The sequence below is a fragment of the Felis catus genome, chromosome A1, assembly GCF_018350175.1.
Source record: "Felis catus isolate Fca126 chromosome A1, F.catus_Fca126_mat1.0, whole genome shotgun sequence".
Lineage (NCBI taxonomy): Eukaryota > Metazoa > Chordata > Mammalia > Carnivora > Felidae > Felis > Felis catus.
Window position 1 is genome coordinate 137,498,116 of NC_058368.1, and position 14,878 is coordinate 137,512,993.

The 14,878-nt window shown below is 34.7% G+C and overlaps 1 protein-coding gene across 4 annotated transcripts in view; it reads left to right on the top strand.

Annotated features, from left to right (window-relative positions):
- Positions 1-14,878, top strand: part of FCHO2 (FCH and mu domain containing endocytic adaptor 2) — a 139,782-nt gene that overhangs the window by 62,501 nt on the left and 62,403 nt on the right. For all 4 annotated transcript variants that reach the window (XM_045061947.1, XM_045061949.1, XM_023257315.2 and 1 more), the window contains 3 exons: positions 3,057-3,161; positions 6,863-6,961; positions 8,016-8,112. In XM_045061947.1, the coding sequence (XP_044917882.1) occupies positions 3,057-3,161; positions 6,863-6,961; positions 8,016-8,112 (301 nt within the window). The remainder of the gene's footprint in view (positions 1-3,056; positions 3,162-6,862; positions 6,962-8,015; positions 8,113-14,878) is intronic.

A 14,878-nucleotide genomic window follows, 5' to 3' on the forward strand; every position in this document is an offset into this window, starting at 1 on the left:
TAATAGGCAACAGAAAATAGGAATAGGTGTTAGCATAAGGAACAAGCAAAGAAGAAGGGGCTGCCAATGAGACTACATTATTTTGCTAAACTCTGTCATTGAAAATCACTCCACGGACTGTAAGTTGCTCATTATTCTTGCACAGACTGAAAGTTTAGGTAGCTGGAAGAAGAGACAGAAGTCTGTTGGTATTAAAAAGATCCAAAGGAAACTCGGATAATCACACCATTGAAATGTTTTCTTAAATCTGGGCTTCCTGTAAACATACTTAGTAAATTTTATTTATTTTTTTTAATTTTTTTTTTCAACATTTATTTATTTTTGGGACAGAGAGAGACAGAGCATGAACGGGGGAGGGGCAGAGAGAGAGGGAGACACAGAATCGGAAACAGGCTCCAGGCTCTGAGCCATCAGCCCAGAGCCCGATGCGGGGCTCGAACTCACGGACCGTGAGATGGTGACCTGGCTGAAGTCGGGACGCTTAACCGACTGCACCACCCAGGCGCCCCAGTAAATTTTAAATATCTATGTCATTTAATTGTTACGTGTTTGAGCAAGGCCAGGATGTTACAGCAACTATACTGACCATAGTATAATTAATGTCAAATGGCCTGAGACAATGGGAAAAGGGCAAAACAAAACAAAACAAAACAAAAAAAAAACACAACAACACTCATAAAGCAAACTAGAAAATCATTATAGGCTTTAACTACTTACTCTAGGGGTGGAGAACTAAGTACAACTACTAGATACAATAACCATAAAATTTACAATGATATATCTTCCTACTGGTATTACTTTTAGAAATCATAATAATAGCAAATACTATTTATTTTGTAGATTTAACTATATGCCAGACCCTGTTCCACTCATTTTACATAAGTTACATTTCATCACTGCCAAAGCTTTAAAAACTAGGTGGTATTCTTCCCATTTTAGGAATGAGAGAACTATATAAAGCTCCAAGACAGAGTCTTCTGGCTCCAAAACCAGTTTTCTGTATGCTACAAGATAAAGTGGCATCCTATATTATTTATTTAAGAATGCAGGAAAGCATGGAGCATCTGTCTTTTTTTTTTTTTTTAATTTTTTTTTCTTTTTTTTCTTTTTTCTTTTTTTCTTTTTTTTTTTTTCAACGTTTATTTTATTTTTGGGACAGAGAGAGACAGAGCATGAACGGGGGAGGGGCAGAGAGAGAGGGAGACACAGAATCGGAAGCAGGCTCCAGGCTCTGAGCCATCAGCCCAGAGCCTGACGCGGGGCTCGAACTCACGGACCACGAGATCGTGACCTGGCTGAAGTCGGACGCTTAACCGACTGCGCCACCCAGGCGCCCCAACATCTGTCTTTAATATAATGTATGATGCCATAATTTAAGGAGCATACATTGGGCCCTTTTTAGAGAGTAGGACTGTCTGCATCTCTTGGCAGTCCCAAACCTCCAGGTAAACCCAACTTTCTGTTTCTAATCCTTATTCTTGAACATAGTAGGAGATAATTTCATGTTGATTCAGATTAGCTTCATACAAATTCCATGTTTTCCAGCTTTGCTTAGCCCTCAGTGGCTCTTAGTAATACTTGTACTCATCTAGTTATTACCTGTTGTATCTTCCACAACCCTGGTGTGAATTTTTTTGTTTGTTTGTTTTCTTGAAGCTCTCAGCCGTATCCTACTCTACTTTTCCCCACTCTTTTTTTTTTTTTGAAAAAATTTTTAAAAATTTTATTTAGAGAGAGCGTGCCAATGGGGGAGAGGAACAGCGGGAGAGAGAGATTCTTAAGCAGGCTCCATACTCAGTGCAGAGCCCGATGCAGGGCTTGATCCCATAACCCTGGGATCATGACCTGAGCTGAAATCAAGAGTCAGACGTTCAACAGAATGAGCCAACCAGGTGCCTCAGTTCCTCCTCTTAACAGACAGTCTCTTAATTCATCAAGAAAATTCATCAAGATATTTGTATCTTGAAATCCTTATCTTCTCCTTTTTTGATCTTCTCCCAGACTTCCCATGTCCAAATTGATCAGTCCTTTGAGAATGGTTGTTTCTTGATAGCCATATGTCTGCTCCACCCTACAAGTTATACATAATCTTTCTTTTTCCTGAATGTCTGTCTTCTATAGCATTTATCTTTACTTCTGTGGCTTTGTTGCTTTCTACTGATTTCTAGGTAAAAATAGGTTCTACTACTTTTATGAAGTCCTTGAGGAAAAGATCCCTGTGTAATTTATCTTCATATTCTTCACTACCTAATATTTAATATATCAAGTTTTTATTGAGTAAGTAACTTTGATAAAACTAGAGCTATAATAATGTAATAACAACTTTTTAGAAATAGAAATCTTAAGGGGTAGAGTCTGGGTGGCTCAGTCCATTAAGCATCCATCTGTTGATTTTGGCTCAGGTCATGATCTCACAGTTTGTGAGATTGAGCCTCACGTCAGGCTCCATGCTGGGCCTGGAGCCTGCTTAAGATTCTCTCTTTCCTTCTGCCCCCCCACCCCCCCTCAAAAAAATAGAAATCTTGAAAAACTGGGCAATGATTAAAAACAAATTTGTAGATTTGTTAGAGCATAATGGAAACTGAGAAACAAAGAAAATTGATTTTCTCAACTTTTGAGCTATGTTTTTAGTTATTAATTAGACATTAAATGGGATATGTGTGTATTGTGGGAGGAAGGAAGACTCACAGGTATGGAAGAGTCAAGCATATTCTGATGGTATTGTCACATTTTGTTCATTGAATTCTTATTAACACATTAGAATGTGGTTATATGATCTTACCCTAAGTTATGTAATAAGAGTATTTTAACTTTTCAAAGCCCATTCTGTCAGACAGAAAGGAGAATCAGTGTTTAATTTCTGTGTTATTCTGTGAATAAACAAAAAATATTGCCAATGAGGACTTGAAAAAAGGTATTAAAGTTAGTTTATGTCCTATTGAATTCACCATAGGCCTCACCCCTTAAAATGCATTTAAATAGTTATTTCATATGAACTTACATCAGGAAAGAAAACAGGTCATTGTATAGTTAAAAATGTTTTTGTTTTATTACAGGCAGCTGTTAAATCTAAGAAAGCTACAGATACCTATAAACTTTATGTGGAAAAATATGCATTAGCGAAAGCTGATTTTGAACAGAAAATGACAGAAACAGCTCAGGTTGGTATTTTTAAGCTTTAAATCTAAAACAGGATATTTCATTTACTGATACAAATAATGATTTTTGTGCCATATAATTTTCTAGTATTAGAAATGTTAAAATACACAATCTGTATGTTTTTTTAATGCTGTTTTAAAGATACACATCTTATTTTGGAGATCGAGGACCAATGATTATGGCAATTATGCAATAATTATGACATGATAAGGGGTTATTCAGATACAGCAGAAAAGGCTGTATACAGAGAACTGGGGAAAGTGAGGAAATTGGTAGATGATGAAGACAGTGCTGATTGTTAGCCTCATGTATGAATTTTAAAATTGACTTCTGCTTAAGAGAACTGGAAATGATTCACTGCTGAGAATATAGCCGTTAACAAAAGAATCAAGAATCCCTGCTCTCATAGAACTTCCATTTTAGTTGAGGAAAACAGACCATTAAAAAAAAGTCTCCCATAAACTTGGGATAATTTATACCCTATTCGATGTTCTTAGAACCTTAATTAAAAGCCTAGGTTTAAGATGGGTGCCTTTTATGAATCATACCTAAAACTTCTATTCCCACTCTCTTGTACTCTTTTCTTGTTTTGTTTTGCTCCTAAGCACTTTGTCAGGATAGGCTGGGTATGCTGAGATGACAAAAACCCACATCTCAGTGCTTACAGTGGCAAGGGTTTATTTGTTATGTTCTTACTCATCATGGGCTGGTGGTAGCTATTCTCTGTCTTCTTCACTCTGGTATTGAGGCTGGTGAGCTTTTTTTTAAAATGTAGTTTTTATTTTTTATTTTTGTTAATTATTTTGAGAGTGAGCAAACAAGTGGGGGAGGGGCAGAGAGAGAGGGAGATGGAATCTCAAGCAGACTTCATGCTGTCAGCATAGAGCCAGATGTGGGGCTTGAACTCATGAACCATGAAATCATGACCTGAGCCAAAATCCAAAGTCAGATGCTTAATTGACTGAACCCCCCGGGCGCCCCAAGGAACCTCTTCTTAGAACATTATTCTTAGTCATCATATTTGAATGTAGTGAAGCACACTAGTTCTTCTACCTATATTTTTTTTTATTGTTCATCTTCCTCCACTAAAGGATAAGTTCTATGGTAAAAGGGATTGATTTATTATTTCCTTAGCATTTAGAATACTTCCCAGCGCTTGGTAGGCCTTCAGTAAGTGTGAAGAAGGACTTTATATTAATCTGCCTTTTTGGATTCTAGGGAGTCTTCCTGCTTGGAGAGATGATTGATAGACATCTCAGAAATCAAAAGACTTTCATGCTTGTGTGCAGGCATATGTGCATCTGTCTTGCGATATTGTAGGCACTGTGCTAATTGCTGGTGTATACGGTATATATGTAAACGAAACGAGTAACTCCCTGCTCTAGGTGGAGTGTACAATATAGAGGAGGGAGGCAAACAAATACATGGTTAAATATAAAGTTACGAGCTATTATACCTATTACAAGGAAAAGAAGGATTCTATGAGATAGAATAATAGGAGCAACCTAATTTGGATTTGGGAGTTAGGAAAGGCCTTTTTGGAGAAGTGGGATTTAAAACTGAGACTTGAATGAGTAAAGGGGTGCATTCCAGGGCATGAGTGTTCCAGGCATTGGGGACCCATGGGTATAAGACCCAGAAGTATGAAAGAGCTGTCACATTGTAGAAAGCAAAGAGTGCTTAATAAAACTAAGTGAAGAGAGATAGTGGTAAGAAGTGAGGTTAAAGAGATAGGCATTGAGCAGGCTCTAGTAGGGTTTACGTTTCCTTCTAAAAAGGAGTCCCATTGCTGCATTACTCTGAGTTTAGTAGTCACTAATTCTGAGCAGTTGCGATATTTAGCACATTCCCCACCCCCTAAAAAAACAAACAAAACAAAACAAAAAACAACCCAGCACAATATCTAAATGTGAATCATACTTTTGAGTTTTTGTGTGACTTCAAGATATTTTTAAGTCATTAAGGATATGTCTTATTCAGTGTAGCTGTTTTAAAAGAGAATGAGAAGGTGGCATACTTTTCTTGCAATTAGAGATTATCCATATGAAACTTGTGGATGTTTGACGTAGGTTTTCTGGATTTGGGTCTGTCTTGGGAAAATTTCTGATTAATTGCAGAATATTAAGCTGAGGGCAAATTCTTAGAATATGAACATAAACAAGAATCATGCTTCTGCTGAATATTCCTTACTTCCTAAGAGAGTAATTCAGAGTTTTGAAGTATTGATATTCTCATTGATTTGGTCAGAATTAGTCAAGATAAGACATTTTAACTCTGCCATTTTTATGAATAAACTTGATTTAAGTTTGTGAATTTGGGTTGCCTTATTGCCAGAATTATAATTTCACCATTACTGATTCTTTTTAGAGAAGTTCTGACCCTTTATATGTATGATCATTTGGCTTAGTGATTTTCTGGTCTTATGACTCACTGCTGAAGAAAATTTTATATTAAATATAGGGTAAGGGAATTTAATTTGCTAAACTAACCAGAGAAAAATGACATGGCATTTAGGCCTATTTCTTAGAACTGATTTAATTTGGCAAACACACACACACACACACACACACACACAAACCCACAAAAAAACAAAAAAATAAGGGTAATCAGGTTTGTGCAGTAGAAATGACAAATACATTTTGTTTGAAGAAAGCTAGTTCAGCATTTCCCAAATCCTGTTTTGAGGATTATTATTGTTCTTTGAGATATTAATAGATATTAAGAGAAGAAGAAAAACAAAAAGGGTTGTGTGGTCAAAGAAATTTAGAAAACACTGGGTTAAGCAAAATGAAAACATGTTTTATTTCAGTATCTCTCGGGGTTTTTAATCTGTGTGTTGGAAGCCAAGTCTAGCCAAGTTTTCTTCCTGGGGAATAAATACTCAGAATGACCTGGGGAATTTTTCCAAAAAACATTTTCATCTTTTTCCACTTCCATTCTGTGGGTAGTTGTAGAAAATCTATGTGTTCTGTAGTTTAAAAACATTTTCCAGGTGATTGGATATATCCCCACCTTCAGTTTAGTACTGCTAAGATCGAGTATACAGGCTTTTCCACATTTCTTTGACCATAAATTACTTCTTTTGAAGGCTACATGTTAACATTTCAAGGATTAAAAACATACTGTTAGAGTCTTTGGGTTAGACTGTAAAGTCTTCAGAAGTAAACGGTAGTTTTTGCTCTGTCACCTAATTGCTCTTTGGTTTGAAACACTTCTACCTTGGCTTGGCTGTTGTGACACTTCTCATTTAGGTCTCCTTCTAATTTTCTGACCATGATTTTAGATTTTAATTTGTGGTATCTTCAAAATCAAGTTCATATGTGCCTGAGAAATGACATAACAAAAAATTAACATAATAAAAAGTTAAACATTTCATTATGTTTACTAAACCCATTTGTCTAGAAGTATTGTTAAACATTACGTAATAATGGTAACTCACTAAATTTGGTTAGCTCTATTAAGATGACTTAAAAGGTGTTTTGATTTCAGGGTCAGTTGGTAGAGCATGTGACTCTTGATCTTGGGGTTGTGGGGTCATGAGTTCAATCAAGCCCCACATTGGGTATAGAGAGTACTTAAAAAAATAAATTATATAAAAAAAGTTCTTTGATTTCAGAGAGAGAGAGTGTATATTTCTTTTATGTGTGTGTGTGTGTGTGTGTGTGTGTGTGTGTGTATATAACTTTTCATATTTGTTACCCAGAAATTTCAAGATATTGAAGAAGCTCATGTCATTCACATAAAGGAAATTATAGAATCCTTGTCAAATGCTATAAAGGAAATTCATTTGCAAATAGGCCAGGTAAGTTTTTCCTTTTGTTGAACAGATTCATGAAAATTTTATGTTCATATATGACTCTTTAAAAAATGCAAAACTCAATATGATACTGACTTATTGCATATAAAGAATATGTACTTACATGTGTTAAATATAAAATAAAATGGATTTTTGATTGGCTACCAAGGATGATAATTCAAATTAATTGTTAAAATTAATTATAGCTCTGGGGCACCTGGGCAGCTCAGTTGGTTGAGTGTCCTACTTTGGCTTAGGTCATGATCTCATGATTCATGAATTTGAGCCCTGCATCGGGCTCTCACAAAGCCTGCTTAAGATCCTGTCCCTCTCTGTTTGCCCCTTCCCTGCTCACGCTCTCTCTTTCAAAAATATATAAACATTAAAAAAGATTAACTGTAGCTCAGTCTTTTACATTAAAACTCTGAAGTTACCAGTTTAAAAAAAAATTTTTTTTTAAGTTTTTCTGTTTTATAATTTAGAGCAGCAATGAATTATAGAACTTGTGCTTAGAAATTTTCTAAAAATAGGGATGCCTGTCTGGCTCAGTTGGGGGAGCATTCGGTTCTTAATCTCAGGGTTGTGATTTTAAGGCCCAAATTGGGTGTAGAGATTACTTAAGAAAATCTTTAAGAAAAAAATTTTTTTTCCAAAAATATGAAAGCAGTTTAATGATGACAATTTGGAGTGCATTGAAATAGAGAAGGATGAAGTCTGTTATTTTTTATTAAAGATCTAAAAATTATTAGAGATCTGTATAAGTTTTAGTCTTAGGAATTATGTGTCTAAAACATTCAAAGATGAGAACAGGAAACTCCCTGGACTTCTAAGGTTGGGAGGCTATATCTTGAGGGATTCATGTAAACAGTGGTTGGTACCCACGGGTTTGCTAACACTGTGAGGTAAAAGAGCATGCTAGGTAAATGAAAGTTCTCAATGGCTTTGGATCGAAAAAACCACATATTTTGGTGTAATGAATATTAATTTCTTTGTGGATGTTTTGTCTGAAGTATAGTAAGAATTTTTAGTGGAAAAAAATTTCTTTATTTCATTTTAATAGGTCCATGAAGAATTTATAAATAACATGGCTAACACTACAGTTGAAAGCTTGATACAAAAATTTGCTGAGTCAAAAGGCACTGGGAAGGAAAGACCTGGTAAGATGATAAAACTCTGTAAGGAAATGTATTCAAATTTCCCATCTAGGAACAAATATATTTGCTTTTGAATTCCCAGCCTGCAAAATGTAGCTTGCAAGGTATCTAAAAATATGTGTAGAATATTAGATATCATTTATTTTGTGTCTGATAATATATTAAGTTAATCTGGCCTTTAGTGGTTAATAATTTAATATTAAAATGGTTATTATAACCTTTAGTAAATTAATATGCTGCAGTTTATTTACATTTTTCAAAGAGTAACAGCTTATTTTTATTTTTTATTTTTAATTAAAAAAGTTTTTTGAGTATCATGGTCATTGACACATAATGTTAGTTTCAGGCGTGCAGCATGGTGATTCACCTTCTTAATGGTTTTTGCTGTGCTCACCACAAGCATAGCTACCATCTATTGCCATACAATGCTATTACAATATCATTGTCTATTTTCTCTATGAACAGAAGGCCATCTTAGTAAGAGGACGAATAGGAGAGAATATTGAGCCCTCAGAGCATTGAGACCAACAGAAAACCTTTTGTAAAATGTAATAGCTTTAAAAATTTTCTTATTGACATACATGTTCAACAAATATATTTGTTGCTGCTAAAAGTATTTCAGACAGTGTTTTAGACATTGAGGTTATATCCTGAACAAATGAATACAGGAATTCTGGTTTCTGTCTTATGAATGAATAATTATAGTATCCTGAATCTTACTTTTAATAAGCATGTTATGATATGTCAAATGTAGTCAGTAGCCCATTCTCTTGCCCTGCTCAGCATAGAGTCTTCCAGATTTCTTGATTTTGTTTATTAGTTACTATACCATGTTCTTGTAAGATATTTGTTTTACTCTATAGGTAAAAATAATTCAATCTAAAGAAAATGTGGCTTGGAATTCAGGAGAATGGATAAGTGATTTGTAGGGAAGTCTGGGAGCTGGTATTCTTTAGTGCATTTACCAGAACTAAGGCTTGTAACCTAAATCTTCTTCACTATTTCTTTTACATTTTATTAACTTTAAAATCATTGGTCCACATATGTTAGTATTTTTCCCTTCGTACCTTCTTTTCATGCTTCTCTCCCTACCTGATCAATTGCAGCAGATTTCTAAATACTGGCACAGTAGACATTTCTGCTCAAATCCTTTTTACATGCATTACTCATAAATCTTTGACTTTTCATTATAGACAGAATGAAATTTAGACTCCGGATTTAGATTCAGAGCTTTTCAGGATCTGGCCCTGACTAGTCTTTGGTCTTTTTTACCTTTATTACCCTCCACTGCTGTCAGCTGGAACTGCTTTCTGTTTCCTATACATGTCCCTTTTCCCCTTGGTGCTTTAGTTGTCCTTATGTTCTTATTCTAGGAAATGCTATATCCTACTTCTTTCCTGTCTTTCCCCGTATCTTTCCATTTATTTGTCGAGTGAATGAACTCTTAAAGACCCAGGATATTTGCTACTTCCTCCATCGAAAGTGCCATAGAACTTTAACTGTACTTTTTTTCCTCCTTTTTTTTTTGGCATTGTTGCTGTCTACCTTGAATTTTAGTAATTGTGCAAATGTGAAGAAAAGCTCTATATTTGATTCATCTGTTTATCTTGTTTATGTGTAATAGTACATTTTTGTTGAGCGAACAAATGGACATATACTAGTAAAGGATGTTAAGGAGGTTGCAGTGGATGAATTTGCTGTTAGAAAAGTCTTGGTGAGGAATAGTAAATAATGGTTAAAATGTAGTGCCTTACTCTCTGCCATGTACCGAGCCAAACACTTTGCAGGAAAACTTTGATCTTTAGCAACTGTTGAAGTGGGTACTATTATTCTCATTTTAAAGATGAGGGAAATGTTGAGAGGTTAAATGATTTGTCTAAGCTAGTACATGGTAGAGCTGATACTAAAATACCAGGATTCTTGACCCCAGGGCCCATGCTTTGGAGAAAATAGACTAGAACTGAGCAGGTTTACAAATATAAAGAGAATGAGGATGTTGAGACATATAACTACAGAAAAGTATGAAACTATAAAATTCTTTTTAAAGAGATTAAATTAGAGGGAAGATCAGTTAAGAGAGGTTAAAAACAATTGGAGAACAAATCCAGTTTTTATATAGAGCATTTAGAAGTATTGATAGATAAAAGCAAAGATGTATTGGCTGGTTAAAAGTGCCTTAGAACACTAAACAAGATTGGTAAATTGTACTATTATCAGTAACCTGTTTGTGATGTTACATTGTAGTTTTGCAAAATGTTATCATGGCAGGAAATTGGGCAAAGTATACCAGGAGTCTCCCTTTAACTGTTTTTGTTTTGTTTTGTTTTGTTTTTAACAGCTGTATGTGAATCTGTAATTATCTCAGTAAAAATTTCAGTTATTTTCTTATCTGTGATATAGCACAGTACTTAGTGCTGTAGTTTGTGGTGGTTCTTTACTAGCAGCGAGATTTTTAAGCCTTATTGCCGTCATCTGTAAAGTAGGGATTATAATAGTACTTTGCTTCATGAGGTTGTTGTGAGTGAGGGTTACATAAGATAATGTAACATTTGTTGAGTACTTAATAAATGTTATGTTAAAAAATTAATACATTTCTGATTAGTGTGTGGCTACTAATGGATATTGTTTCCTTTTAAATTTAAATGTTCTGGTCTTAAGATATACTATGACATGTAGAAAATTCCTATGTAGCTAAAGTGTAGGAGGTAAAACAGAGGCCACATCATGGTGATGGCATGGGCTTTCCTAGGAATAATCACTAAGTCCAGAGTTAGGTGACAGTTCTAGGGTTGACAGTGACTATAAATGACTAACTTTCAAAAAAGTGGTCCTAGAGCTAACTATAAAAAAAAAAAAAAAAAAAGAATGGTGTCGGAGTGGAGTGGACGAGATAAATATTACTTCTCTAGTTGGCTTGCTATGGATGACTAGTCACAGCTCTTTCTGTGTATTTGTTCAGCTTACGGGCACCTGAACAAATGAGCCTGGGGGCCCATTGCAGTGATAAAAATTTTGTGTTTCTCAGAAAAATAGTGTACTCAAAAAATTTACATGTGATTGTATGGAATTCATAGACTTCTGTGAGATGTATTCTAACCTTGAATTGTATGTACTGCTGATTGTTGTTAACATTTTATTTTTCCTGTTTTGTAAGGGCCCCCTCTGGTGGATGAATTCCTTCTTAAACTAGTTTTTGTCCTATGGGATATATTATTTTATAAAGAAAACAAGAGGCCCAGTTTTGTAAAAATTTTGTATATCTAAAAATTAACCTGTTATTCTTGTGCTGAAAAATGACCTTTTTTTCCTTTAGCAGTTACCTGTTCAAAGATACAACCTCTTTGTGTCCAGTTATCCTATGTAAATCAGCACTGAGAGCATTACAACTTTTTCACTATTCATTGAGACTATTTTATACTACTTATTATATGAAGTGGCTTTTTTTGTCATTACCTTTTTAAAAATTAAGATATGATCGACATATAGTATTATTTTTAGATGTGCAACATAATGATTTGATATATGTATATAAGAAACGATTACCAAATAAGTTTAGTTAGCATCCACCCCTTGTAATGAGAACTTTTAAGAACTCTTTCTTAGCGGCTTTCAAATATACAGCATAGTGTTGTTAACTATAGTCATCATGCTGTGTATTACATCTCCAGGACTTACTTATCTTGTAAGTAGAAGTTTGTACCTTTTGCCATCTTTAACCATTTCACCTACCCTTCACTCCCAACTCCTACCTTTGGCAACCACCAATCTTTTATTTGTATTTATGAGTTGGGTGTTCTTTAGATTCCACATATAAGTGAGGTCATGTAGTATTTGTCTTTTTCTGACTTACTTCATTCAGCATAATATCCTCAAGGTCCATTCATGTTGTTGCAGATGGCAGGGTTTCTTTCTTTCTTTTAATGGCTGAAGAATATTCCATTGTATATATACAACACATTTTCTTTATCCATTCATTCATCAGTAGACACTTAGGTTGTTACCCCATCTTGGTTATTGTAAATAAGGCTGCAGTGAACTTGGGCATGTAGATATCTTTTTGAGATAGTGATTTTGTTTTCTTCAGATAAATATCCAGAAGTGGAATTGCTGGATCATATGGTAGTTGTATTTTTAAATTTTTGAGGAACCTCTGTACTCTTACTATCATTACTTTTTGAGTGTAATAACTGCTTGACTTTTCTGGAATTGGAGTCACCACTGTAAGCAGATGCTTTGAATATCAAAGCACCTGTGGTCTGAAAGGGTTATGAATGAACAGGTGTTTTCTAACTGTGAATATCTTTCTGTGTTCAAATAACATCCTAGTATTCCTGTCAATTCTCATGTATTTTAATTGCCAAAGGAGATTATAACCATATTTGGAGTTCCCTTTTTTACAGTCATTCTGCTGATTTTGCTATATACTTTTTATAATTCATAAAAGTCAAACAAGTTTCTTTTTATAAGAAACAAAAGGATAAATACCTAAAAAGTTGGTAGGCCAGTGTATAATATGTTTAAATAAAACTTACCTGTATTTTCATTATATGATAATATAGGTTTATAGCTTTCATTTGAGGACTTCCAGGAATTATACTGTGTTTAAAGATAAAAATATGAAAATCTTGAGAAAGGTACACATGAAAAACAATCAGCCACAAAGGAAAAAGGAAAACTAAGATTCCTATGGTCATACTGCCTAAATGAAATTGATGGGATATTTGGAAAGTTTTAGCTTCTACGTTATGTGTATTATTTTATTTTTTATTTTTATTTTTAAAAATTTTTAATGTTTTTATTTATTTTTGAAGGAGAGACAGAGCATGAGCAGGGGAGGAGCAGAGAGAGAGAGGGAGACATAGAATTTGAAGCAGGCTCCAGGCTCTTAAGCTGTCAGCACAGAGCCCGATGCGGGGCTCAAACTCACGAGCTGTGAGATCATGACCTGAGCTGAAGTCAGACGCTTAACTGACTGAGCCACCCAGGTGCCCCTATGTGTATTATTTTGAAGTGTAGGGTAAAACAAATAATTTTTTAAAAATCTAAAATCATGTTTCTAGAGCTTTCAAGGATTTGGAATAATGTCAAATGCACAAATAGAGCTTCCTACCACTCCTCCCTACCAAAGTTTGTTGTTTTTTTTTTTCTTTTGAATCAGAGAAGAAACCCTAGTGTCAAAAGCAAAATTTAAAAAGCTGAGAAGAGACATAGACTCATAAACTACACCAGCTGTGATTTCTTGGTTTTTCTATTTGATAGCAAAAGCAGCTGACCTTTCAGGATGATGATTAGGGAAGAGGATAATGTAGATTAGCACAAATAGAAAGTAAAAGAGGAGAGCTCTCCAAAAAAGTAACATAGAAAAGGTTATATGTGAAGAAGTACAGCTTTACCTGTTGTATCCTAGTCAGTCAGTGCAGTGACATAAAACTCAGCCCTATGGGATGTACATGGCACCTGATACTGATCCTCTTCTATATTTTTTAGAGCAAGAATCAGCAAACTATGGCCATTGAGTCAAGTTTAGCTCTGCTTATTTTTAAGTTGGGTTATAGCAGCTTGTAGAGGTCTACAAGCAAAGACTGGGTTTACAATTTTAATTAATTAATGTTTATTTATTTTTGAGAGAGGGACCGAGCACGAGTGGGGGAGGGGCAGAGAGAGAGAGGAGAATCTGAAGCAGGCTGAGCTGTCACCGCAGAATCCGACCGTGGGCTCGAATCCATGAACTGTGAAATTATGACCTGAACTGAAGTCGATGCTTAACTGACTAAGCCAACCAGGCGCCCCTGGGTTTACATTTTTTAACGATTGGGGGAAAAAAAAATCAAAAGAAAAGTAGTATTTTATGATACACAAAAATTAGAAAATTCAGATGTCATTGTTGATGCAAGTTGTTTTGAACAGTCATGTTTACTTATGTATTGTCTATAGTACTTTTTGTACCACAGGAGCAGAGGTCAGTAGTTGTGACAGGACTTAGGGCCCACAAAATCTAATATATTTACTGTTTTACTCTTTACAGAATTGTTAGAAAATATACTTCCTGTGTAGTATAGTAGCGGGTATGTCATATAGTTCATGAGAATTGTGTGTCCCACGATAGTATATAATCTTTCTTCAAAAGCTGATTCTGCTCTTCTTCAGTTCAGAAAAAATTTATTCTGACACCCTGCCCTAACTACATCTGCAGTCATGTCACAGCATAGTAACCGATTCTCATAATAATAATCCTAAATTACGAAGTAAAAATTAAGCTGTTTTGAGCAGGCTTTGTCTAAGGACAACTTATTTCATTAATTTGAAGTAGCCCTTAAAAATGTTAAATGTATAACACAGGCAACAAAATAGAGGTAAAAAAGTAAAGTAAGCTGATTATAATTTTTACATGTGCATAATAACAAGAACAGAGTTTTAGCTTTTTCTGCAGTATGTAAAAGAAGCTAACTTAAACCAGTTTGGACTAAAAGGAGATTTATTAGAAAGAAACAGATATCCCAAGGATCCAAAATCAGGAGTGTAGCCAGGCTGCAGAAGGAAACTCAAACCTGTAGTAATACTAGGAATAATTTTTCCTTCATTTGATCTATTTCTACTGCTTTATTATTATTATTATTATTATTATTATTATTATTATTATTACACAATGGTTTCTTTGCTTTTCCAGGCATAGGACATAAGGTGACCTATCTGTAATTTCTAGGTATTTTTACTGGTTCTTTAGTTGAAGCCACAGCTCAGAATTAACCCAGGTTTTGTTCTCTTTACA